Source organism: Mus pahari, chromosome 3, assembly GCF_900095145.1.
Source record: "Mus pahari chromosome 3, PAHARI_EIJ_v1.1, whole genome shotgun sequence".
In the NCBI taxonomy this organism is placed as follows: Eukaryota; Metazoa; Chordata; class Mammalia; order Rodentia; family Muridae; genus Mus; species Mus pahari.
The window spans coordinates 77,754,541-77,780,907 of NC_034592.1; the positions used below are offsets into that span (position 1 = coordinate 77,754,541).

Here is a 26,367-nt window from a genome sequence, read left to right on the forward strand (position 1 = left end):
GTGTGCCCAGAGAGGGTCAGGCTGCCTAAGGCTTAGGGTTCTGCCTTCCACCCTCCTGCATTTCTCAGGCATGACATGCCTTACAGATCAGCAGGATCAGGAAAACTTAAGTAGGAGGTCCAGATGTTTGTGGGGGGGCCGGAGGGAAAGGGAAGGGAGGCATACAGGCAAGCTTGGGGACCGGGGAACCTCCCCGACCACACTGTGCTACTTCTGAGTTGTGTGATCCATCCGTCTAGGCGTCCTTCCTTTAAAGAGGGAAATACATGTTAGTTCACAGTGTGTGAACCCTCGTGGATGTGTGTATGTCGCAGCACCTGGGAGGAGGTCAGAGGATAACTGGCCTCTGCCGTGTGGGTAAACCCTGAACACCAGGCTCACTGGCAGTCACCTTTCCTGGATGAGATAGCTCTCTGGCCCATTATAGAACCTTTCTAAGTCTCGCTTGTGAAGTGGACACAGCTGTGTCTGCACTCCGAGCTTGCAGTAGATCTTGTGGGGTGATGCAAGGCAGCCACGTCACGGTTCTGAACTCGAGGGGAACAGCTATGTCACACCTCACTCTCGACGTCTTTGCTCGTAGCTGCCAGAGATGCTCGTTCTACCTGTCAGGAGCATGGATAGAGTGTGAGGCTCCCTAGGTTTGTTACCCGACAGGCGGCAAATGAGACAAGCCAGCTTGTCTTTGGTGCCAGCTCCGGTGGCGAGGTCTGAGCATAGTGAGAAGGGTTGCCTCTCTAGGCATTGAGCCTAAGTCCTGCCTTTCAGTCCATACCTTGTAGTCCTCAAGCCATTCTCTGATGATCTCTGGCTGCAGACTATTGTTACATTCCTGGGTTATGACTTCTAAGTCACAACTCCCCCCGGAGCCCCAAGTTGGGGTGGAGAAGGTAACAGGGACACATCCACTTGTGGTCATCTTTGTTCTTGTCATTCAGTAGGGAAGGGCGAACCCTGGGAGGCACTGAGAGAGCCAGCGCCATTCACATGCCAGGGCGGGAAGCCACAGGCAGCCCCTGTCACCAGCAGGCGACACCACCAGCATCTGATCTTGTCAGTAGATATGGGGCTGAGGGGGGACGGTAAGGTCATGAGCTCCTCTAGCCTATTTGGGGCAACCTCATTGGTCCCGGGGTGCCTGGTGCTCGCTGCATCTGCATCTCTGGTGTCCTTCCTGGTTGTTCTTAGGTGTGGCCTGGGGCTTTAAGCTCTGTGGTTGCAACCAGGGTTTGGGCCATCGTGGTTGAATGGATACCCTTGTCTCCGTGTAGACTAGCTGGTTTCTTGCTGAATTTGCTTCCCACTTGTTTGGGCCTTTCTGCTCCTCCATCCCACCTGAGCCCTGGTGCCCCGCCTCTCTCATGGTCTCAACCCCGTCTCTTGCACACAAAGGGCAGCTGGGACCAGGATCTAAGGACGAAGGCACAGGGGGTCGGTCCCTCTGCCAGCTGCCAGCTGGGCAATGGCTGTGGGTGCTCAGGCTCCTGTTGATAGTTTATCATCTGTGAATTTGGGAGGATGACTGAAGCCCAGACCAAGCCGGGATCCGATGGGTGGGGCCTCAGTACTACTATGACTGGACGGGCTATGGCTGTGCTGAGGGGTGGGGGAGGGGGCAGGAAACCAGGGCCTTCCCATCGAGTGCTGGGGCAGTAGTTCCGCACCCCCCCCCCCCCGGCTGGCCTGGCTGAGACAGGGTCCAGCCTTCTGACTCATCTCTCCTCTCAGGTTCCTGTCCACTAGGCCCTTGTGTCAGCATAGGAGGACGGTCACTCACCCCACAGCAGGCTTTGCTCCCAAGCCACCAGACACCTGACAGGAGTGGCTTCCTTCCCTGAAATCTGAGGGTCCTGCGGGTGGGACTCAAGCCACACCAGTGAGCCTTTCCGAGGATTGTTGTGGTCTAGGCTAGCCCCTGAACTCACACCAGTGGACACCCCTCCGTGAGTCTTGCCTGTACTCAGGTTGCACTGAGCTGCTCCATCCTCAGCTTCCAGCTGTGATTGCTCTTTCTTTCATTTCATACCTCAGAGCAACCGAGGCCAGCAGACGCTGAGAGTCTTGTTCCAAGCTTCTGAGCCGTCAGACAGCTGGAGTGAGGGTCTCTCCCAGCCTCCCTGTGCAGATCTTTCCTTCGGTGTTTTTACACAGGGGCTCGAGACAAGTGTCAGTGCTAGTGTCACGGTTACTAGAATGACCTGCCCAGGGATGTCATTCAGCGCACCAGGCGGCTCTGCCTACGGTGAAAAGATAAAGGATTAGTGACTGTATGATTGGGTCTGCCTTGGGGTCCCTGGCCGTTAAGACCTGTTCTTTCTGGGGATGCTCAAAAGAGGGTCTGGTTGTGCCTAAGCACTCCAGAGGTCGCTCACCGAACACCTTACTGTGTCATGCAGATCCTGCAGGACAGGCCTGGAGACCTTACTGAGGTTAAAGTGGACACGGCCATGGTACCAAGGGGAAGCTCTTTGCTCCCAGTGTCCCCTGCGTGGTCACTCCGCGTTCTTCAGACTGCTAAATCTGAAGGCTGCTCCAGCACACAGCCCCAGGGAACTCGGTGGTCCTTGGTTTTTGTGGGGTTCGTGGGATCTTGGGTTCATGGTGCTGTGTGGCTTTGGAGACGTCTTGGGAGATCTCGTGGCCCCAGCCTCTATCAGCCAGATGTCTTTTGGTCATATGCTTTACTGCTATCTCTTGACTCTTATGGAGCATGTAACTGAGTTATTTCCCTTTTCTCATTGGCTGCCAGGAAGCTCTATCCCATAAGCCTACACATTGGCAATTCGAGATGACCCGGCCCCTTCTTTTAGACTTTCACAATCCCGTGTTCTTGTTGCCTCATTTTCATGACTGAGTTTCCCGTGAGAGGGTATAATCTGTGAGAGGGCTGTTCTGTTTCTTTAGCCTTTAACTAAACAAACATCGGTGGTGGGTGGGTCAGGGCTGGCTAAACAGGTTAAAACATGTGGTTTCCCCGAGGCTACCATCTAGCTAACTTCTTCCCTGCCCAAGTCCTCTGTCCCCTGCTTGGATGTCTGCATAGCACGCTGGAGCCTTGGAATCTCTGTGTCCTGGCTTTGTTCAGGTAGCGGTTATTCAGCTTCATGTCCCCCTGGCTCTCTGCTCCCTGCTCCCCGAGCCCCTTTAAGAGCATTTTGAAGAAAGAAACCACCTGTGCAAGCTTAGCCTCAGCCACTCCCTGCACAACTCCCAGCTCCCTCTGGGGCCCTGGTTCTGTCCAACTTCAGCAGCCTGCAGCCAACCGCAGGGCCTCACGTCCACCTGAGCAGGGCTAATGCTTGGTGCTAGGACAAGGAAGTCTTGACCAGATGTGTTGAAAGTTGGGGGGTGGGGTGGGGAGAAAGGCTGGTAAGCAGTGTCATTGGGGCGAAGAAGAAAGCCTCAAGGCTGGGCCGAGGTGTCAGGGATGGTTCTCAGTCACCAGCCCTGTCCTCAGACACCTCTCCAGCTCTTCCATGGGGACAAAGGTCACCGTGTCTCCACAGATAATAAACTTAAAGCTCATTGCAGATTGTGTTCACTCCTTTGTCGGCTCTTGGGTCCTCTCCTCCCAGGCAGCCATCCTGGCACGGTGCACAAGGTTCCAGGGGCCGTTCATGCGTTGTGTGCCCTAACCAACGGCACAGTTGGACACACATGCTTTGTGGTTTTCCTTGACATGGTTTTCTTTGTTTGCTTCTGGCTCGTTTCCACAAGCATCCTCTGCCTCGATCAGAAAAGACAGCCCCAGGATGATAGCGTCAGTAAGGAGGGAGCCCAGTTTCTGTGGAGTAGAGCAGTAGCCTGCACCCTCCCTTCAGGGGCTTCAAAGCGATTCCAAATTGTGTGTGCAAAACCAGGCATGCACGGGAAGCATTTTCTGGGAAGACGGACTGTGTTTCCAAGGAGTCCGTGGAACAGGGAAGGTAAACTGCCTCGCTGTGGTTTGCTGAGGTTCCCATAGGGTGGCAAGAGGGACTTGGTGAAGGGCAGAGCCCTTGGGTCCTTGGGCCTATGAGGACATTGTCAGATGGGGAATCAGGCTGGGGCTGGTGGTTGGTGGGGCATGGCAGAGACATGGGAGCACTGATTTCTTCTAAAGAGTGACTTGAGTTTTCCCACAGTTCACAGGGGTTCCCACTGACTGGTGTGGACTCAGCCTTAACTGGCCCTGAATGTGGGCCAACAAGTCCTTCCAAAGGCAGAGAGGTCCCTGTTACTGTTTTGGAGGAAAAAAAAAAAAAACCCAGGCACAAAGGGGTATAGGTCTTGAGGCAGTGCCACTCAACCTAGGGACAGGCAGAAGCTGCAGGCCACTCCTGTTAGTGGTGTTCTGTTCAACACTGCTTCTTCAGCCTGGGCAGCATGAGGGCCATGCAGGCCTAAAGCCAGACTGCCTATTGCTCCTTGCCTCTTGGTGTGCAGCTGAGGAAGAGCATCTCCGTGGCTCAGAAGCCAGCATCCCTCTTCACTGCAATCTGCAACATTCCACCCACCATGGCACCTTTGGCTTCCTAGGAGGCTGTGTTACCAGTTCTAGCCACTAGAGGGAAGCAGAAATACCATCACAATAGCCTAGCACAGAAATTATAGCAGGGCAAGTGGTTTGGGAAGGAGGAGTGGTGGGCAAAGCCCTACAGAGGTCTCTCTCTCTGTTAGAGCAGACTCTAAGGGTACAGGTAACTAGTTCTGAGGTGCTTCCCTAAGACATAAAGCAAAACTCAGAAATCTAGGCAAGGTTCCCAGCAGGTAAATGTGGGGCTGGTGTCAGAGGTCCCTTATCAAACACAAAGCAGAATCTGGTCCTAATGCTGGGCATGAATAAATGCATCAGGTCAGTTAACAAACAACACTCTGGTTAGGCCACCTTTATAGACAGGGAAAGTGAAGCTCAGGCCCAACTGGTGCTTAGCCAGTGTGTGCGTGGCCTCTGACCTGCAGGCTGGAGCCCTTAGCTGCAAATTGGAGCTTCCCTGTACAGCATTCTCCACTCGCAGCCTGACCACAGAGCTGCAGTCCGAGCCATCTCCAGGCTGGTCATCAGGTCCCCTGTCTTCTAGCAAAAAGGTGGATTCTGGGCTCCTGTGCCCAAGGTTTGATCCAGCAATGAGGGAGGCCATAACAGAAGTCCAGGAAGGGTCGTGGGCCCCCAAGGCTGGCTTGGAGGACCAGGGCATTGAGAAATCCCTTGCAGAGACCAAGGTTTGCCAGGGAACAAGAGGACCTGGCCCCAGGGTCTTTGGTTTCCAGGGCAGATGCCTCCAGCATACCAAGGACCCTTGGCGAGCTCTGGGCTTGGCTGTGCCAGGCTGGCAGGAGAGCAGAGCACTTTCAGGGGCTCCGACATCCTCCTTCCTGTTCTCATGCTCTGGCTTTGTCCTCCTAGAAGGTGGGCACATGGCCCTCAGCCGGGCCCGCAAGCGGGTGGCCGCAGTGTACACACTGAAGCTTGAGGAGTCTCCTCACCTTAGGCCTGGCTTTGAGTTTCTTCAGGGTGGGAAGGGAAATTGGGAGAAAGAGCTTGAACCATCTGTTCCCTTCTGGGCAAGATGGAGGGCCCTCCTCTGAAGAAACACTCAGTGTGTGATTCTGTCTTTAGAGTTGGAATTGCGGGCCTAAGGGTCGAGAAAAGCTGTCTTGATGCACACCAGAGGGAATGAAGTAAGAGATGAGCCAGGAGCAGATCCAACCAAGAGATTCGAACATGACTTGGAGAGCACCTAGCCTGAGCTGAGATCTTGTCTCTCCCTGCTTCTTGGGGCATGAACTTGGAAAAGCTGTTGTAACAGAGGAGCCTCAACTTTTTTCCCCACCGAATGGGTTGTGAAGTGCTGACATCCTAGCCTGGGGGTCGGGGTTCGGGGCAGTGCGCCTGAGCCGGAGGGGAGGAGACTGGGGGCCCCTCGGGGGTGCCGACTTTCCTTGGTGTCGGTTCATATGTAGTTTTTGGCTAGTGCCTGTTGGTCTGGACTGCTGGTGGACACCTATGAAGAAACACAGCTGTGTTTAATGACGTCACAACTGAAGAAAGAGGGCTGGTATTCCCTAAGGCACTTGTCAGGACCTGGGGTTAGAGTAGACAGGGCTCCCCCGTTACCCTCAGCCTTCCCTCCACGGGGCAGAGGCCTCTGCCACAGGGGTTAGGATGGGTGTGGTCCAGATTGTGTGACTTTGAATACACTGAGAGACTGCCTAAGAATCTGGACTGTACTGCTTCCCCTATTAACTGTCTCTTGGTGGTGACTTGGTGATGATTTCTGCACATAGTATGGCTTTTCACATTCTGAATAGGAGCCTCAGAGTCCAAACATTAGTAGGCATCGCCATTTTGGCTCAGATGCTGTGCATTTTCCCCGGCAAGCAGAGCCTGCAACTCCACATTCTTCCTCTGGACAATAAACCAACGGTAAAGGAATTAGAGCACAGGCCTGGCCCTGAGGCAGAAGGACTCAGGCCCCTGATGTTTCTCACATGTGGGCCGTAGACTGGTCTTTAAATTCTCCATTTGAGCAATGGGAGTGGACCCCTGCCCTACCAGAACAGTTTGTAAGGGGTGACAGGACCCAAAATCGCAGCGCTTGTTTGCTTGGGAGGTGGGGGTTTGCTTGTCTCTTCCAGTGGCCAGGACACACGGCAGATTGTGGGAGGGATGTATACAGAGGATGTGAGCGTACGCACGAGCCATGAGCCAACCACGCATGGACCTCATGGCAAAAAGGATAACACGCAGTCTGCATCTCAGAATTCATAAACTTACCTGCTTCTATCCTGGCCCCTCCTGTGCTGGTTTGTGGATGGCCTGGGACAGAATCTGGTGCACGTTTGAAGGCCAAGTGTGCTTAAGAATGAGGAACAGAGTTGTGTCTTGTGAGGGGCATACAGGTTCCAGATGGGGGTTATACTTGCCTACCTAGTGAATCTGTTTATTTGGCTAAAGGCCTTAGCCCTATGCGAGCACTTAGTAGGTGTTACCTGAAGTTGTGCTGGCTTTGGTGTTTTACTTGGGCTTGGTAAAGTTTGCCTTTGGCTTTCAGGTAACTGCTGTGTGTGCTGCATATGGTTGGAAGAAGACCCCTGTCCCCAGCTGTCCCTTTGGAGCTACCTTCCCCACCTGAAGGCCTGGGGTGATCCACCTCCATCACAGGACCAGTTGAATTCCAGAAGGTGAGAGTTGTTTCCACACGTTTCTAATACAGGACCCGCCTGGGCTTCTCGCCTGAGACACTTGGGTGCAAATGCTAGCCGGCTCCTGCCCACAGGAGCCCTGGGATGGTCAGAGGGAGCGTGGCTTGTTAGGGGTGGGATATGCAGGTTGCAGCTTGAAAGTTAGGACTTCAGGGTTCAGGGGTGAGGTTGGGTTGGCTGGAGCCCCGTGGCAGCTTCAGTGTGGAGAGGAGGCAAAGTCAAGTCATGTGTCGTGGCCTGGGGGCAGACTGTGGGACACAGAAGAAGGGCAAGGAGAGAGGAATTGGAGCCCAAGCCAACCTGCCTGCTGCCTCCACAGCCTGTTGGTCACGGGGTTGAGGTGCAGATCCCTGGTCCACCTTACAGCAGTCCTTCTTTGGGAGGGAGGTGTTGGGCTCCTTGGCACTGAGTCTGGAAGCAGCCCTGGCGTCTCTCGGGACCTGGTGGCTGAGGCGGCATACCCTGGACTACCTTGGGAGAAGCTTGGGGCTTGCTTGTTGTGAGCCTATGGGATAGGCTTCCCTTTTCCATTTTCCTGTGGCTCCTCCCTCCCCCTCTTCCACTTTTGTGGACTGAAGGGCTTGGGGAGTAGCTTGGGGCCAGAAACAAGCCCTGAGTCCTGTGCAGAGAGATTCATCCCAGTAGCCTCTGGACCCTGCCTTTGCTCAAGGCCATTTGACTTTCAACACTGCAATTGCCTGGGTGCCCTCACTTGCAAGGTAGCAAGGCCATGGTCCACCCACCCTGGGCAGTTCTTGGCCCAGCTGGATTCTGCTGTCAAGTCAGAATTCCTGGGGCACAGGGGTCTCTGTTTTCCAGGATCTGTGTTTGGGGAGGGGAATTTGGTGTGTATCCTTCCTTTAAGGGTAAGAGGAGGACAAAGAAAAAGACCATTGTCTGGAGGGGGGCGTGTGAGTGTCACCCTGTGTGACTAGAAGATGCCGGCAGGGATCGAAGGCAGTGTCGGGGTGTGGCATGAGCCATCCTCTGGCCCCACCAAATGTGGAAGCTGGGAGAGAGAGTTGGGTTTTGACACAGTTAAGTAGGCTGGGCTAGAAAACCAGAGCTCGGCATAGGAGGCCTCTGCAACCACAGCTCTCTTAGCTCCTGGGGTCCAGGGAGTCGGTCTGTTTAGCTCTCTGAAGCTCCTGGGAGACACCAAGAAAATGACATTTCAGTGTAGGCGTTGTAGGCCCCACGGGCTGTGTGAACACTGGGTGGGGACCCCATGGTGGCTCTCGGCCGTGTGAAGCACCTAACCGTTGCCTGTCTCCTGCCCACAGACCCGGTGCCTTGGAGCAGCAGCCCCATGACGGTGCCCAGCCATGCAATGTTCTTGGAAGGCTGTCCTCCTCCTCGCGCTGGCCTCCATTGCCATCCAGTACACAGCCATCCGCACATTCACCGCCAAGTCTTTCCACACTTGCCCTGGGCTGACAGACACTGGGTTGGCAGAGCGGCTGTGTGAGGAGGGCCCCACCTTCTCTTACAACCTCTCCAGGAAGACCCACGTCCTGATCCTGGCCACCACACGCAGTGGCTCTTCCTTTGTGGGCCAGCTCTTCAACCAGCACATGGATGTCTTCTACCTGTTTGAGCCACTCTACCACGTCCAGAACACGCTCATCCCCCGGTTCACCCAGGGCAAGAGCCCCGCAGATCGCAGGGTCATGCTGGGTGCCAGCCGGGACCTGCTGAGGAGCCTTTATGACTGTGATCTCTACTTTCTGGAGAACTACATCAAGCCACCTCCAGTCAACCACACCACCGACAGGGTCTTCCGCCGAGGGGCCAGCAGGGTCCTCTGCTCCCGTCCAGTGTGTGACCCTCCAGGGTCCTCTGACCTGATCCTGGAGGAGGGGGACTGTGTGCGCAAGTGCGGCTTGCTGAACCTGACCTTGGCAGCCGAGGCTTGTCGTGAGCGCAGCCACGTGGCCATCAAGACTGTGCGGGTGCCCGAGGTGAATGACTTGCGGGCTCTAGTGGAAGACCCCAGGTTGAACCTCAAGGTCATCCAGCTGGTTCGAGACCCTCGCGGAATCTTGGCTTCTCGCAGTGAGACCTTCCGGGACACCTACCGTCTCTGGCGGCTTTGGTATGGCACAGGGAGGAAGCCCTACAACCTGGATGTGACACAGCTGACCACGGTGTGTGAGGATTTCTCTAGCTCTGTGTCTACTGGCCTCATGCGGCCCTCCTGGCTCAAAGGCAAGTACATGCTGGTACGTTATGAGGACCTGGCCAGAAATCCAATGAAGAAGACAGAGGAGATCTACGAATTCCTGGGTATCCCCCTTGACAGTCATGTGGCACGCTGGATCCAGAACAATACGAGGGGCGACCCCACTTTGGGCAAGCACAAGTACGGCACAGTGCGCAACTCTGCAGCCACGGCTGAGAAGTGGCGCTTCCGCCTCTCCTATGACATCGTGGCCTTTGCCCAGAATGCCTGCCAGCAGGTGCTGGCTCAGCTGGGCTACAAGATGGCCAACTCGGAGGAGGAGCTGAAGAACCAGGCCATCAGCCTAGTGGAGGAGCGTGACTTCCGCCCTTTCTTGTGACCTGGGTGTGGTGGGGGTGGGAGGCAGGTGGCTCTGGTTTTGCTGATGTGGACCTACTCTGGGCCGTTTTTAACTGTTGCCTTATCTCCCTCCTCCCTCTCCCACCCTGTCTGTGTATCCTTTCCAGCCCCTGTCCACTCTCCCCTTTCCTTCGCCTCTCCCACACCACCTGTGTGTCCTTCTTGCCCTTGCCCACTTCCTTTTCTCCTGCCTCTTTTTGCCCCTGAAATTTGCACTATGTCTCTGGAGGGGAACACTGGGCAGAGGGCGTGTGATGTGGGGTTACGCCCCCCACCCCATTTAGACACAAGGATGTTGGGTCTCTGTGGGGATGGGGACGATGTTTACAGGCACCCAGTCGCACATGCATTCACGAGTGCACACAGGCACACGATGAGAGGCACCCCAGCACACAACTGGTAGTTTTGCAATTGTCTTCTCAAGGTAAGAGGATGGGCACAAAGGGGCCGTACCTCCCCAGTTTAAGGAAAGGGTCCATCCCCGCCCCCTCCCTGCTCTCTCCCCTGGAGCGGGGCACCCATCCCTCCTGCGCACCCTTGCCTGGTGGTGAGCTGGGTTTTACTGTGAGGTGACTCGGGACTACTTTCTTTCTATTTGGTTTGTGGTGAGCTTGTCTGTCTGAGTCTTGTGGCTACCCCTAGACCAGTAATGGCTAATGAATCTTAGAAGTTTCTGATTGATCTTGGGGTCCCTCTGTGATATTTCTTTGTGCCAAAAAAAAAAAAAAAAGACAAAAAAAAAATGTGGATCAGTTTGCTAAGTGAAAATTGAAATGCTTTATTTGTGTTTTCTGTAAATAAAAATGTGCAGTCCTGCCTGAGTGTGATTTGGGGGGAGCCTTTGGGATGGTAAGCAATGGGATTTGGATATTCCCAGCTTCGGAGAGAACAGGAAGAAGGAAAAGTGGGAATTAAATGACAAACCCGCCTTTCAGAACTATTTTATTAAAACAAAACAAAACAAAAACAGAAATCCTAGACTTTCCTTTTAAAGTTCTTTGATGATTGCATACATGTAAAGGCTCTGCCTTGATCTTATGATTCCCAGCTCCACCCCCAGACCCCCACCCCATCACCCACGAGCCTCCAAGTTCCCCATTCTATTCCCTAGAGGAGCCCCTGCCCTTCACATCTCCTGCCACCCTCCATGCTGGCTTGGGGCATTCAACTCTGTTCCCTTCTTATCAGCTGAGGTGGGTAGTACCTTCTGGTGGGGGGGGGCTCAAAAGTATTTAAGAAGAGGTTTAGGGATTCAGAGCATCCAAGGAAAGAATCAGGTCTGGAGAACTCCTTCCTGTACCAGAGGTTGCTCCTTTAGTTAGGGTTTGGGGGCCAGGGGAGCTGGGGAGAAGAGGCATCCAATGTGTGGGTGGCTCAGGGCAGGGTTGCTTATTAACCTGCAAGCCTGGAAGCTGTCTTAGGAGCCAGCCATGTTTCCTGGTGCATGCCAGTGCGCATCTGCTGTGCTCATTCTCTGTCTTTCCTTGGCGACCTAGCAAGCTCTTCTAAAAAGCTCCCCCAGTCTTTACCCCAGGACACATGCATAATGTGAGATTTCCTTAAAAGTGAAAATGGCGTGTTTTACCATGATTTAAGAACTAAAGAGAAACTGCCCCATCTGCCTGGTTAGATCAGGTGACCCAGTACTGAACCCCTTCTCCCAGCAGACCATGATGCCCCATCCCACCCCGCCCCACCCGCCTGCAGGCCACCATCTCTATGTTCTTAGCTACGTAAGAACTTTACCATAAAGACTTAAACCTTGGGCTCCAGGCCTTACCACTATCATCGTTTTATGTATATGGTGTTTTGACTGCATGCGTGTCTGTGCACTGTGTGCATACCTGGTACCTAGGGAAGACAGAAGAGGTCGTTGGATCCCCTGGAAGTTATGGTTGGTTGTGAGCCACCATGTGCATGCTGGGAATTAAGCTTCAGTCCTCTGGAAGACTCAGCTACATAAGAACAGCCAGTGCTTTTAGCCACAAAGTCATCTCTCCAGTCTCCGTCTTTGCTGTTTTTAAGTGCACATTCCCATAAAATACTTCTATATTATGCAAGCATTACCACCATCCTCCTCCATAACTTCATCTTGCAAAACTAGAAAGTCTGTTCCTTCAAAACAATCCATCTCTGCCTCTCCCACAGCTCCTGGCCACCATCTCTCTGTATGTTTCTGACTACCGTGAGTACCGCATACAAATGGAATCATGCAATATTTGTCTCTTGGCGACTGGCTTATTTCCCTGAGCATAATGTCTTTAAGGTTCCTCACCTTGTACAGTTCATCAGCTATCCTTCCTTTTTAGGACCAGTGGATCCCACATTTTATTTAGCTGCCGATACTTCTGTGGGCCTTGGGTCACATCCTTGTTTCAACTGCTCTGAATAATGAAGGCAATGAGAAGAGTATACTCAGAGGCATAACTGCTGGGTCCTCTGGCTGCTGCTGCTTCCTCTTCTTCTTCTTCTTCTTCTTCTTCTTCTTCTTCTTCTTCTTCTTCTTCTTCTTCTTCTTCTTCTTCTTCTTCTTCTTCTTCTTCTTCTTCTTCTTCTTCTTCTTCTTCTTCTTCTTCCTTCTTCTTCCTTCTTCTTCTTCTTCTTCTTCTTCTTCTTCTTCTTCTTCTTCTTCTTCTTCTTCTTCTTCTTCTTCTTCCTTCTTCTTTCTTCTTCTTTCTTCTTCCTTCTTTCTTCTTCTTCTTCCTTCTTTCTTCTCCTTTCTTCTTCTCCCCCTCCCCCTCCCCCTCCTTCTTCTTTTAAAGATCTCTGTTCTCCATAGTGGTCATGATATTATTTGTGTGTGTGTGTGTGTGTGTGTGTGTGTGTGCATACACTTCTGTATGTGGGTTGTGTACCTGTGTGCATGTGTGTATGGCGGCCAGGGGAAGGTGTCAGGCAGTCCCTGTCACTCCACTTTGAGGCAGGGTTTCTTCCTGAACCAGGAGCTCATGGCCAGCAGCCAGCAAGCCGTATCAGTTCTCCTGTCTCCCTCCCTCGAAGCACTGCGGTTACGTCAGACTACACCAGGCTGGTTATGTGGGTGTTGGGATTGTTAACTCAGGTTCTCATCTATGCATGGCAAACATTTTACTACTTCTGATTGCCATACTGCACAAGGTTTCAATCACTTCACATCTTTTGCAACTCTTCTCCCCTCCTCCTTTTCAGTGGTAACTACTCTAAGGTGTCTGAAGTGACACACTGGCCTATTTGCTTCCATTTTCCCTCACCAGAAAGGTCTGGAAGATGTCTCAGGTCATGTGCGCAGATATCATGGGCTCTGGCTCCAACTTTGTTGCTAAGTTCTATCTTCCTAAGGCCCTGTCCCTGGCTGTGGGGTCTAATGGCTTCCCAAGCTGCAGAAAGAGGAAAATGGGAAAAGAAGGCATAGACACACCTCTGCTCACATGAGCACAGTCCAAGAGTTACATCCCTTTCCCTTCCGTTCCTGATCAGGTGAACATAGTCAGATGGGTCTTTCATCTGAGTGGCTTGTCCTGGGAAAGGGGCTGATAAATCCAGGACAGATCTCCTTGGGACTCAGGTTTGTCCTGTAGAAGACAAGACAATATGATCAGTACCAAGAAGCTGGTCTGGAAAAGTCTGCCAGGGTGGGTGGGCCGGGCCTGGGTTTTTCTAGATTTTAGGATTATATCCAGGCCATGGGAAAGAAGTTAAGTTAGTTGATGTCATGGTACAGCATCCTGGGTGGTCTCTGGGTGGTTGTTCTAATACCAGAGAAGGCTGGCTTGAATCAGGACTACTGCTGGATGGTCCTCTCCCTGGTGAAGCAGAAGTGCATAGTGCATTCATGTGGATACATGTGTGTGGAGGTCAGGGTTTCCTCAGGGGCTGCCCACCTTGTTTTCTGCATCAGGGTCTCTTCCTGGGACCTGGGGCTCACTGAAGAGGCTAGGCTGGGTGGCTAGTGAGCTCCAGTGCCAGGATTACAAGCACATACCATCCTGCTTGGCTTTTTAAAATATAAGCTCTGAGATTTGAACTCAGGTCCTTGCACTTACACAGCAATCACTTTCCAGTCTGAGGCATCTCCCCAGGCGTCCAATCAGCTCCCCTCCGACAGACCTGAGCCTCTCCTTCAGTGAGTGGCTTTCCATAGGAATTGGGAGAAACCAGGGATTCCCTCAGCTGGAAGGAAGTGCTGATAGGAGACTTACTCAAGGCTGCCTGGGGCTTTCCAGAGAAAGCTCTTGGCTGACAGGATTATTCACTTCTAAGTGTATTCAAGCATTTTGACTCTTTCACATGCAGGCTCCAGAGACGTGGACATCCTTTCCAGAAACACTGCCTAGTGAAGACCAGCTGGTGAAAACATGACTGCAGTAAGGGCAGCTACAGGTTGAGCCACAGGCAGAGTTGGGCACCGCATTGACTCCATCTTAGAAATCTCAAGTTTGCCATGATGGCCAGCACAGGCTTGCCCTTCAGCTTCAAGATCTCATTCTTTGTGCCCTTGTTCTTGGGGATTGGTGGAGTCAGGGTCATTTTAGAGTGGTGGTGCCTGAACTGTGTCTTAGGGAGGGAGGGCTAAGCATGAGAGAGCTGCTGCCCACTTGGGGAGAAGCACGGGTCACAGTGTGGATGGGAGGCCTTGGGTGTTGAGATGGAATGAGCCACACCAGGGATGTGTGGGCTGGACCAGCCCAGGCCCTCATCTTCTCAAGCTTGCAAACTTTGTACTTTACCAGGGGCATTTAACCTACAAGGGTCTCCCCCTGTCTTAGTCAGGGTTTCTATTCCTGCACAAACATCATGACTAAGAAGCAAGTTGGAGAGGAAAGGGTTTATTTAGCTTACCCAATCACTTTGCTGCTCATCACCAAAGGAAGTCAGAACTGGGACTCACATAGGGTAGGAAGCAGGAGCTGATGCAGAGGCCATGGAGGGATGTTTCTTACTGCCTTGCTTCCCCTGGCTTGCTCAGCTTGCTTTCTTATAGAACCCAGGACTACCAGCCCAGGGATGGCATCACCCACAAGGGGCCCTCCCCTCTTGATCACCAACTGAGAAAATGCCCCACAACTGGATCTCATGGAGGTATTTCCCCAACTGAAGTTCCTTTCTCTGTGATAACTCCATCCTGTGTCAAGCTGACACACAAAACCAGCCAGTCCACTCTCAAGCCCCAAATCTCATTTAGCTCAGTAGTCTGGCCTCAAAGTCAGTAGGTAGCCAAGGATGACTTCAATTTTTGATTCTCAACCTCCTGAATGGTGGGGTTATGGTCATGTGTTATCATACTTGGCATTATGGGATGCTGGGATTGACACTATGGCTACACGCCCACTAGGCAAGCATACTACTAACTCGGCCATGCCACAGTTCTGCAGTAGACTTTGGTTTTGGAAAGCGGGAAAGTCTCCCACTTTTAGGATAAGACCAGATCCTCACACTGTTCTCTGCAGCCCTGCACATGCCAGCCTCTGTTCTTCTCAGGCTGCACTCTCTTATCTCTGTGTTGTACACTCTGGGGTAGAGATCTGCAACCACGGCCGCCATCCATTGACACACAGCTCCCCTGACCGTGGGCATGAGCTGTGTCTGCTCACACCTAGTTTTGGTCAGTAGAATGAGGACAGCTGTAGGGGTAACGGAGAGGCCGTCTCCTCTGCCACGTGAGGTAAGCTCAGGGTAACTTGCCAGAGAGTTTAGGACCACAGGCTGGGTACTCAAGGACCTGCTAAGGCCATTCACAGTCTGGTCCGGGTAATTCTAGGCAGCTGGCTGAGTTTAGCCAGGGCTCTGACTCAGTACTGAGGACAAAAAGCACGTTTGTGGCTTGAAGATACTGAGCTTCAGCACAGCTTACTACATGGCCAGATATGACAGACACACAGACTCTGCTCTGTGCCACAGTCTCTACAGCCTGTTCCTCACGTCTGAGCTACTGTCCCTGTCCCTAAAGCCTGTTCATTCTTTCGATCCCAACACAATTATCAGCACTTCCTGGATTTTACCTCATTTATCTCATTTATCTCGGGTCATGGGCCCTTATATAGCTGCTTCTCTATCTTATATATCCCGACCACAGTCCCTTATAGTGCTATGCACATCTCTTTTATCGTGTTTACTGCAGTTGTAATCACTCCTTTTACAGCAGGACCCAGGGCACAATGGGTGTCCAGTAAACACTGGCTGAATGAGTACAAGACTGAACGAAACAGGTGTTCCCAGGCTGATAAAAGAGCTTGCCCCATCTAGGGCCCTCACACGGAGCAGGCAAAGCCCCTCAAGGATCTGAGAGAGAGATCGGGACAGCTTGTGTCCTCCCAGGAGGTGCCGGCATGTGCTAGGAGGCTGGGCTTGGTTCCACATCCTTCCTCGACATCCTTAGTCGGCACACAGTACACCAACATCAGCATTCCAGTGCCCTTGTGATTTCATCGCCTGCCTTGATGTTTGTTGTGTTTGCTGGGCTGACACCCTGAGCAACAGTGACTGTCGCATGGACTGGACTTAACAGTTTACAAATCACCCTCACCTGTGAGTCAACCTTCTCCTTCCTGCTGACCAAGGAAGCCTCTCTTTCTAGCCAGGAAATAATGCTCACAGTGCCACGTACACAGGACTGGCCCTGAACCCACATCTGTATGTTGTTTCAGAAAGCTGAGATCCTGAGGCACGCAGGAGTCACTTCCTGGTCTTGTCCCCAGACTCAGGGCCGGCCTCATGCTGTGGAGCGAACACTGGCTGCATCCTGTATTTTCTTGCAACACACACTTCCTCTGTTTGTGTGTTCCTACTTGCTCACCTGCTAGTCACAAACACATGGCATGAGATCCCCAGGTGCCCAATAGGGACCCCACTTCCTATAAGTGAGGAGGATATTGTCTAAGAACAGACCCACCTTCCTGGAAAACCTCTCTCTGGGAAAGGATCTCTCTAGGCCAGAATGCCTTTCCTGGTTGGAAAAACTCACATGTGGAAGAGGAGCCTTCCTGCACTCAGGGAGAGAGCTCGCAGGCAGCAGTGTCCTGAAGACTCCAGAGCAGGCTGGCCAGAGCCAAGCCTCAGGAACAGTCGCCATGGTCAGGACTCGCACAAGTCCAGCTGCCAACAGTGACTGTGTGCTCACATGTGCATGTTCCAAGGGAGCTCAGGCACACTGAGGGGCTGTCTGGCCCGCAATCCTGCTAAGACATGCCAGGGCTTCCGTGAGAACATGGGCTCTGCTGAATTTGAGTCTTGCCCCTCCTGGAACTTTTAAAATCGAAAGTCTGGCTTTAGGTTGCTGTCTGGTCTCTGCCATTTATTTACTGTGTGACTCAAGGGAAACCACTTAATCTTTCTGTGCCCTCCACAATCCAGAAGTAATCATGAGATGTGCCCTCAGAGGGATACTGTGAAGATGTCCTAAGTTTGGGTGGTATATTTAATTGCACAGAGTAGAGCTTGGGCTGTGGACAGTGCCCAGTTGGTGCTAGCTATTGTCACTGCCACCATCACCACCACCACTACCACCACCACCACCACCACCACCACCATCACTTTAGCCATAGTGCCTCCTCAGATGCCTGGAATGTAACAGCCATTCAGTGAATTTTTGTTGAACAAGTACGTTTGAGGGTTTCTCATTTGAACTGTTATCAGTAGCTACAGTGTTACACTTCAATAAGATGGCAAATGGCGTCTTATTGGCAAAGGCCTATGAGAAGGCCTCTAAAACCTAAGAAGAGGGAAGCAGGTAAGTCTGGGGTTCCCATAGAATGATGGCTGTGCACAGGGACAATCTTGCCCATCCAGGCTTCACCAGAGGATAGATGTTGGCCAAGTGTTTTCATTTCATTTTTGCTGCTGTGATAAAACACCTTGACAGAAGGCGACTGAGGGTAGAAAGAATTTATTTCAGCTCCCAGGTACAGGTGGCCATCCCCACTGCAGGGAAGACATGGCGGCAGGTCATTCACTATTACTCACAGTGTTAGCCTGGCAGGTGATAGCTAATGTCAGAGTGCCACACCCACAGTCAAGAACAGGGGAGTCTGTGAGTGTGTTTACACGGGTGCTCAGAGCCACAACCCAAAGCATCCAGGGCCCAAAGCCAGAAGTGTTGCCACCACTTTTAGACTGGATCTTCTTGAATCAACTAAGTCAACCAAGGCGGTTCCAAACGACTCACAGAAGAAAGGGTTTATTAGTCTTCCACTTGGACATCACAGTTCAATATGGAAGGACATCAGGGCAGGACCTCAAAGCAGGAACCTGGAGGCAGGAACAGAAGTGGAAGCCACGGATGAGTGCTACTTATAGGCTGGCTACCCAGGGCTTGTCCAGTCAGACTTCTTATACAATATCCCCTGCCCGGAAGTGGCACTGACCACATGAGTCTGGACCCCCTCGCATCAGTTATTAATCAAGAAAATGCCTCAACAGACTTGCCTATAGACCAATCAGATGGTGACATTTTCTCAGTTGTGAATCTTTCTCAGATGACCCTAGATTGTGTCAAGGTGACAAAAAACCCAATCCTCACAACTTGTGAAGAGTCAAGATTTTCTTTCCCAAGATCTAGGGGAGACCTCTGTTTAGTGAATTCACTGAGGAAAGGGGCAGGGTGTTGTTTGTTTTGTTTGTTTGTTTGTTTGTTTGTTTTAGTCTGTCTCTCCCTGGAAATAGTTAGCCAGCAACATCCTCCTACCGAGACTTCCTTCTGTGACACTCCAGCAGACTGGATGTGACCATACTTGGCCTGCACAGCATCCCGCTTTCTGCTCCCAGATAAGTCTCAGCCTTCAGTTACCCTGAGGTGACCTTGGGAAGCTGGGTGTAACATCAGAGATAGGCCATGAGGGAAGCAGAAGGCATTTAGAGCTATCCAGAGAAGGGAGGGAATGTGTGAGCTAAGTGACAGGAACCTCAAATTGAGATCTTGTCCTATTGCATCTGGCTGGATCAACGAGAGATCATATCAGAACATCTATGCCCCTGCAATAGTCTGGGGACAGTGAGGGGAAGCAGCATAATTTCTTGACTGGGGAAATAGCTCAGTCACTAAAATACTTGCTTTGCAAGCTTGAGGACGTCAGCTTGATCTCCCAAGCCTATATAAAATAGCCCCATGGTATGCTTGTAATCCCAGTGCTGGCAAAGTCAGGTAAAACTGAGACCCTGTCTCAAAAAACCAGGGTAGAGAGAAGCTGAGGAAGATATCTGAGGTTGACCTCTGACCTCTACACATGACCTCAGACATGTGTTCTCACATACACATGGACATGTATACATAAAACACATACCCTCTAAGAAGAATGAGTTCTGTAGGTAAGGCAGAATAATGCATAGCAGAATAATTAACACAGATGAGCATGAGGCAGGCTAACCACATTCTCCAAATACCTCTCTTGTCTTTAAAAAAAAAAAATCTCCTTATTCTGTTTGACCCTGAGAACGTATATTAAAGATCACAGACTATCATAGCAGAATCACCCGTCTTTTAGTAGTTCTAGCTTTTTTTTTTTTTTTTTGGCACTATGATTTTGAGACTGTGTTCCTAGTTATACACACACAAGTATAACACTGTTACTTATTTCTTGTGAACAGAACCTGCCACCATTTTGAAGAGTTCCCGGTTCTTGGCTGTAGTAGTTTGGATCCTAAATGCACCTTGAAAGCCCATGTGTTGGAGGCTTGGTCCCAAGGGAGGGTGCTGTTGGAAGGTCATGAAAACTTTAAGAAGTAGGAAATTCCTTAGGTCATTGAGGGTTATGTCATTGAAGAGGACTGACTGTGGAACCCCAGATTTTTCTTCACCCTTTTTTCTTCTATGGCTACAAGATGAATGGTTGGCTCCAGGGTAAGCTCTCACTGTGAGGCTCACACAGGCTGAAAGCCATGGGGACAAGTAATCATGGGACAGATTCCCTGACACAGTGAGCCCAGGGAACTGTCTCCCTTTCTAAGTCGGCCCCAAGTGTGCTGCTTTAGAGACACTGTGACTATGGTAACTCTTATGAAAGAAAGCATTTAACTTGGAGCTTGCTTGCAGTTTCAGACATGGTCAGTATCATCATGGTGGCACACATGGTGCTGAAGCAGTCGCTGAGAGGTGAGATCCCGATCCCCAGATCAAGAGAGGAAGATAACTCCGGGCCTGTTGTGGGCCTCTGAGACCTAAAAACCCATCCCCAGTGGCTGACTTCCTCTAGTAAGGCCATACTTCCCAATCCTTCTAATCTTTTCAAATCGTGCTACTCCCTAGTGAGGAGCAATCAAATATATGAACCTATTGGGGGCCATTCTTATTTAAACCATTACAACCAACATGCCTGGCTCAGCATGCGTCTTCCTGTCTTTTCTAGTAATTTTTTTAACCCCCACTAGTTCGTGTGTTTGTGCACATACCATGTGCACCCCAGATTAGGCATAAACCACACCTAAACACCTGTTTCCACAGAGAGATCCTTTATTAAGTGGGGAAGAAATGTGTTAAAGTGGCTACTTTCTGGCTCAGGCAGGAAAACAGCAAAAAAAGAGAAAAAAGGAGAGGTCTGTGTTAGAATGGAGTATGGTGTGGTGGTATATTTTGACTGGCCATGTTAATTAGGTATACCAAAGGGACTTTTTTTTAATTGCTGGATGTTAATACTTTGATAGCAGGACCTTGGTGGTCAGCCTCAGGAGGAGGAATTGACCATATAAGGAAATAGGTCTTGGGAGCTAGCTTTAGGAATGTAACCCAATGGGGGTGTTGTTGTTTGTTCGTTTGTTTTTTGTTTTTTAGCAAGGCAGAGGGAATGGGAGAGAAACGCGTCAGAGTCATGTTTGCCAGGAGCAGGCTGGCTAGAGTCCCTTCAGCTATGCTCACCAGCTACCCCAGCACTAGGTGGTATAGAGACCGGAGGATTGGTGAGTCTGGTTGGGCAGCCAGGATGGGTGATGAGGTCAGATCCAGGTCCAGTGGGAGACACTGTCCCATGAGAACAAGGTGGACAGCAATAGAGGAAGGCACTTGCTGTAGTCCTTGGACCTCAGAAAACATACATGCATGAATGACTATATTCCTGTGATGTACACACACACACACACACACACACACACACACACACACACACACACACACCTCACAATCAGAAGACAATTGTGGGAGTCAGTTCTCCTTCCATCATGTGGGTTCCAGGGATCAAACGTCAAACTCAGGTTTGGTGGCAAGCACCTTTACACAACTGAGCCATCTTACCAGCCTTACTTCTCCTTCTCAACAATCAACACTTCCTTTATGGATACCTTAAGAATCTCACTGACTTTGGGATATGCGGTTTTGCTATGATGAGTCTAGGTGTAGATATCTTTCAATTAATCTGTTGGACTTGCTGGGCGTTTGAGTCTATGGGTTGATATTGTTTATCAGTTCTGAAGCTCTTGGCTATTTCTAAAAAGCCGACTTTGTCTTGTTACTTTGCAGTTTTCTTCTGAGAAATGTAAGATGTGAATTAGAGTTTTCACTCCTCCATTCTTCCTTTAGTTTTCCCTACCTCTTTGCTTTTCCTGCTCAATTCTGGATAATTTCTTTGCAACTATCTACCTGTTGACTTCCATACCTGTTGAGCCATCTCCTGAGCCCCACCACACCTTTCAGAATAAAGAGGAATTATTTTATTATTGCTACTGTTATTATTTTGACCCAGGCTCTCACTCAATTGCCCAGCCACACCTTGGATTTACATCACCTTGCTTCAGCCTCTGGAGCAGCAGGATGACAGGTCTGCATCCCCAGGTCTAGCTTCTCTGTCTTTACATACAGTAGCAATTCAAGGTCACTGTGGACCACGTGCCTTTTTTGGTGACTTCCAAGTTAGCCGCAAGGAGAGGACTCCAATACACTCTGCAAATTAAAACTTCATCCTTATTTTGAGACCCTGATATAAGATGGTTGATTATACCCCACCCCCTTCCATAGCAGCACAAACCACTTCAACAGTGCATCTGCCAAGGAAGAAGGTAAGCTGGCAGATTCTTTTGATACCATTTCAAGAAAGCTACGTCTTTAAATGGTTATAAGATGGTTTTACATTTTTTTTAACCACGTCCTGTGTGCATAAAAATATCCTGACAACATTGACTTACAAGTGTTTGAAGAGCCCATCATTGTCATAAATCCTGGATTTAGAATGGTGTTGGTACTGGTAGTGGTGCACGCCTTTAATCCCAGCACTTAGGAGGTAGAGGCAGGCAGATTTCTGAGTTTGAGGCCAGTTTAGTCTACAGAGTGACTTCCAGGACAGCCAGAGCTACCCTAAACCAACCAACTGAACAAAAAGAATGGTGCTGGCCTTTTGACACAGAAAGTCTGATGAATGTTAAATGTGTTCAGGGAAGACAGTTCAAGTCCCTCATTAGATTTATTGAAGAGATTTTATTGGGAGGTTTTATACATATTCAATACTTAGCATTTACCCTATTTCTACCTATTTTTCTTATCAGAATTACAGAAAGAAAATGCTTTTCTGTCCAGTTCCCTGCAGATGCTCCCAAGTCACCTCCAGTTTATTCCCAGGCACTATGCTGGTACAGTCATTTGCATGGTGTGAGACAGCAGGGGTCCCTGGGCCTCTTCCTTTGTCCTTCTAGATGCCCCACTTCTCTGAACCAATAGGGATCTCATTGTACTCAGGTCACCCCCTCTCATCTCCCTTGCTATCTGGGAAGAACCCCTCCTTCAGTGAAAATCTCAACCACCTCAAATGGTTGCTAGGAAACCACAGGTTGGGAGGAGCAGGGTTGCCCTCACTTAAGGATGAGCCTCAGGGGAAGCTACTGGTTTCTAGGTCAGTTATGGAAGAGGAGAGTTTGTGTGTCAGAGCAGTCTTCCTGAGACACACCCTGGCCTGCCATCCCCGGGACAGCTGGCACCTAGATTTCACACACAGCCTCAGGATCTTGCACTCTCCTGACACTATCAGTGGCTCTCACCTGGCTTGTGCCTCCAGAATTTACAGCACACTTTTCTGTGTTGGTGGAACAAGGCTTGTGCCCAGTCTCTGGGGTCAGAGCATATAGAGAGCAGCTCTCAATCTTTGGGTCACGACCCCTTCGGTGGTCACACAACAATATCATGCCTGTCAAATATTCATATTACAATTCATAACAGTAGCAACATTACAGATGTGAAGTAGCAACAAAAGTGACTTTATGACTGGGGGGCCACCACCCCTGAGGAACTTTAATGAAAGGGTCTGGGATCAGGATGGCTAGGAATCCCTTTCATTCTTTATAAAAATCTAATTCCAGAAGGCAGCTCAGTGGGTAAAGTGTGTACTGTTAAACATGAAGATCTGTGTTCAGATCCCCAAATCCATGTAAAAAGCCAGGGGTGGTGACATTCATGTGTGTGAGCCAGTGCTGGTGAAGAGAGTGGAGACAGATGGATCCCACAGGCCCCAGAGGTAGCTGCTGCTGATGTATACAGAGGTATCATCTACCTGCTGCTGGCAAGTCCTGGGACAGGGAGAGACCCTGCTTCAAAAAAATAAGGTGGAGAACAGAAGAATTAGATGCCCGGAGTTGACCTCTGACTTCCACATATACACACAGAGGTGAGCGCTCCTCCCTCAGCGCGTGTGCATGCTTGCACACACACACACACCTCAGAGAGATGACATTTACACCTACACACACTACACACACACACACACACACACACAACATACCACACAGAGAGACGACATTTACACCTACACACACACTACACACACACACACACACATACACACACACACACACACACCATCCCCACACACACACTGATCTGACTCCCTAAGAAAATAATACCACAAGACAGAGTAAAAAATATCCAAACAAACCTGGAATGTTGAGTGGATAGAGCAGTATCTGTGATTCCTGTGAGGGTAAGTAATAAGTGAAATCGGTAAAAGAACCCCGTGAGCCTATTCTGTACCGATTACAAAGATGGCATAGAAACGAAGCTAATGGCCCGTACTGCAGGTGCTTGACTCAGGGCTGTGAGACTGAGTTCTGTGGTCAGCAGTGTCTGGTGTGACTGGAGGAGCCCTGAGTCTGAGTCCGACTGCTTGGGAGTTTCATATCTTGATTACAGACTGATAAGGAACAACTAACTGATCACCGGTACCATCATACAATGTTCTGTTTTTTGTTCTTTTCTGAGCTATGCTTCTTATGTGCAATACAGTTTGGAGTTGGTTTTTCTAGGAAGCAGGCTTTGAGATAATAATTTGACTTGGGGATATTTATCCTGAACTAGATGTCTATGATGGGATGAGCAAGCAGGGCAGAGAGGGACTCGAGCTGGGATGCTGGCCCAGACTACCTGAGGGATGTCTGTAGCGTCCATTGGCCCATCAGAGTCATCTGAATGGCTAAAAGGCCGGACCTTTCTCCTGCCTGCCTCTCCAGTCAGTCACCAGATAGGGGTTACCCTGGGATGGTGGCTCTCGGTGGCAGCTGTGAATCCCAAAGGCGTGCTTCTGGCAGTAGAGCACCAAACCCTTCCTTTCATGGTATAGACATGCATGTTTAAGTATCTATCATAAAAGGTAAACTGAGGCTGGACCAGGAACTGGAACTGTGCCCCAGTAACACCTCAGCACACGCATGGACGTTTTAAGTTTAGCACACACCCCAGCTTAACGAATCTAACCTTACTTAGTGACTTATCCCCGAGCAATGCTTATCCCCGAGGTCCCTCAGCTGGCCTGTGACCCTTCCTCGGGCCTTAGCTCCATGGGACACCCTCCAGTAAGGAGTGCTGGCTCTGCAGGCTGTGCTAGACGCTCCAGTGCCCAGGGCGGCCTTCCTCCATCCATTGCTGGGACCATCTCGAAGCCCTGTCACTTTTGTCCCATCTCTCCAGAGCAACTTCTCTCTGCAGGACCCCATCGGCTAGGTGGGCTAAGTGGCAGACATTTGCCAGACATGGCCAGTGCTGGTTGGGCACTCGGTTGGTACATGGACAGTTGGGAGAACCTTGACTTCATAAATCTTCACAAGAAAACTCTAGGGAGTGCTAAGCTTAGGGACAAATGAAGGAAGGAAGGGATGAGACTGATGTAGGGTCTCTGACAGCTTGGCCCGTGGAGGCTGGGACCACCCTCTCCTCCTCAGTCCTTGATCCCTCTCCCTGACTTAGAACTTTTTATGGCCTCCTTGGGAAACTCAACATTGCTTAAGCAGGGTCCATTCCTGTCTCACATTGTTGGTTCCTGCTGGAGGATTTGGGGTTCTGTTTCTGCCTCACATTGTTGGTTCCTGCTGGGATGAATCTTTCTTCCTTGATATCTCATTCCACACCCAAGTGCCTCCTTTCATACCCAGTGTTCTGGAGAGATTTCCTTTTGACTGTTTAACTTTTTTGAGTTTTGCATTCCCAGGAAGCCCTTGTGTCCTTATGTGCACATTCTTTAATCTCTCTAACTAGCAGGGTGATGAAAGTCTGATTCTAGTCCCCCCACCCCACCCCCTTGGGTTGCATTTCTAAAGACAGAACCAGCCAGGTCTGCATGCCTGTAGTCTGTGGTTTGTAATCCCTGTGTCTGCCTTGTCCCCATCAGTGCAGGCCCAGAAGCCTCCAATCATCTTCCTTCCACTCTTCCCACCCAGCCTCATAATTTTTGTGTAGATCTGAGCTCTGTATCTGGAAGGGAATTCCCAGTAAAGGTGTATAGAACATGTACTTCCTCTGACTACACACATGCACACCCTCTGCTCATGTGCGACATTGTGAGCTCTCCCAATTCTAGGTAGGGTATTAGGAAACAGTCATTTAAAAAAAGGGACTGGGGATAGCTCAGGTGGTAGGGTAGCTTGCCGCAGTGCACAAAGTCCTGGGTTCAATGCCCAACGCTGATTATCCTGGCCGTGGTGGCTGATTATACTGGCCGTGGTGGCTCATACCTGTAATCCTAACCCCTGGAGGTAGAGGCAGGAGGGTCACAAGTTCAAGGTCTTTCTCACCTACCTAGAGAGGTAGAGGCCAGCCTGGACTAATGAGAGCCCATCTCCAAAACAAAATCAAGCAACTTAGACACTGGCCTCCAAACCACAGAGAATGGATCTGGCCCACTGGTCTCCAAGATGGAGGCTTGGGCTAGAATTAGACTTAACGTTGAGCTTCTTGTTGGTGTCTCACCAGGCAGGGCAGATTCAGACTGTCTTTGGACGAGTTCAGTCACTCCTCACACAGCCCCTTAGCAGAGCCCTGGGGTGGGCTTGATGAGGAAGGAGCCAACTCCAGGTGGCCTTAACCCCCTGTGCCTCTCACAGTCTTTCAGGATCATCAGTACATCTGAGCAGATCTACTGTGTGAGGTTTACCTGCAACCAGCAGCATTCTCTTTAGAAGAAAAGGGAGGGAGGAGGTCTGGAGATGGGGACCACCTTAGTTTTTGTTACTATAACAAAAAAACGACTCTAAATAAGTTGGCTTTCCAGCTCAGGGGGCTGGAGGTCTAAGGCCAGGATGGCCACATGGCTGGACTTGGGTGTGGGCCCTACCTCACTGTATCCTCATACGGCAAAAATAGGCCAAGAGAAATCTCTGGGCTTTCTTTATAAGGGTGTGAATCTCCATCTGAGGGATTCGTTTTCACACCCTAATCACATCTCAAAAGA

At 50.6% G+C, this 26,367-nt stretch overlaps 1 protein-coding gene across 1 annotated transcript in view; it reads left to right on the top strand.

The window, feature by feature from the left end:
• The window catches only part of Chst1 (carbohydrate sulfotransferase 1), a 15,219-nt gene extending 4,637 nt beyond the window's left edge, over positions 1–10,582 (top strand). The window contains exons 2-3 of the mRNA XM_021193684.2: positions 7,035–7,164; positions 8,469–10,582. Coding sequence (XP_021049343.1) covers positions 8,511–9,746 — 1,236 coding nt within the window. The 5' untranslated portion in view covers positions 7,035–7,164; positions 8,469–8,510 and the 3' untranslated portion in view covers positions 9,747–10,582. The remainder of the gene's footprint in view (positions 1–7,034; positions 7,165–8,468) is intronic.
• The last annotated feature ends 15,785 nt before the right edge of the window (positions 10,583–26,367 follow it).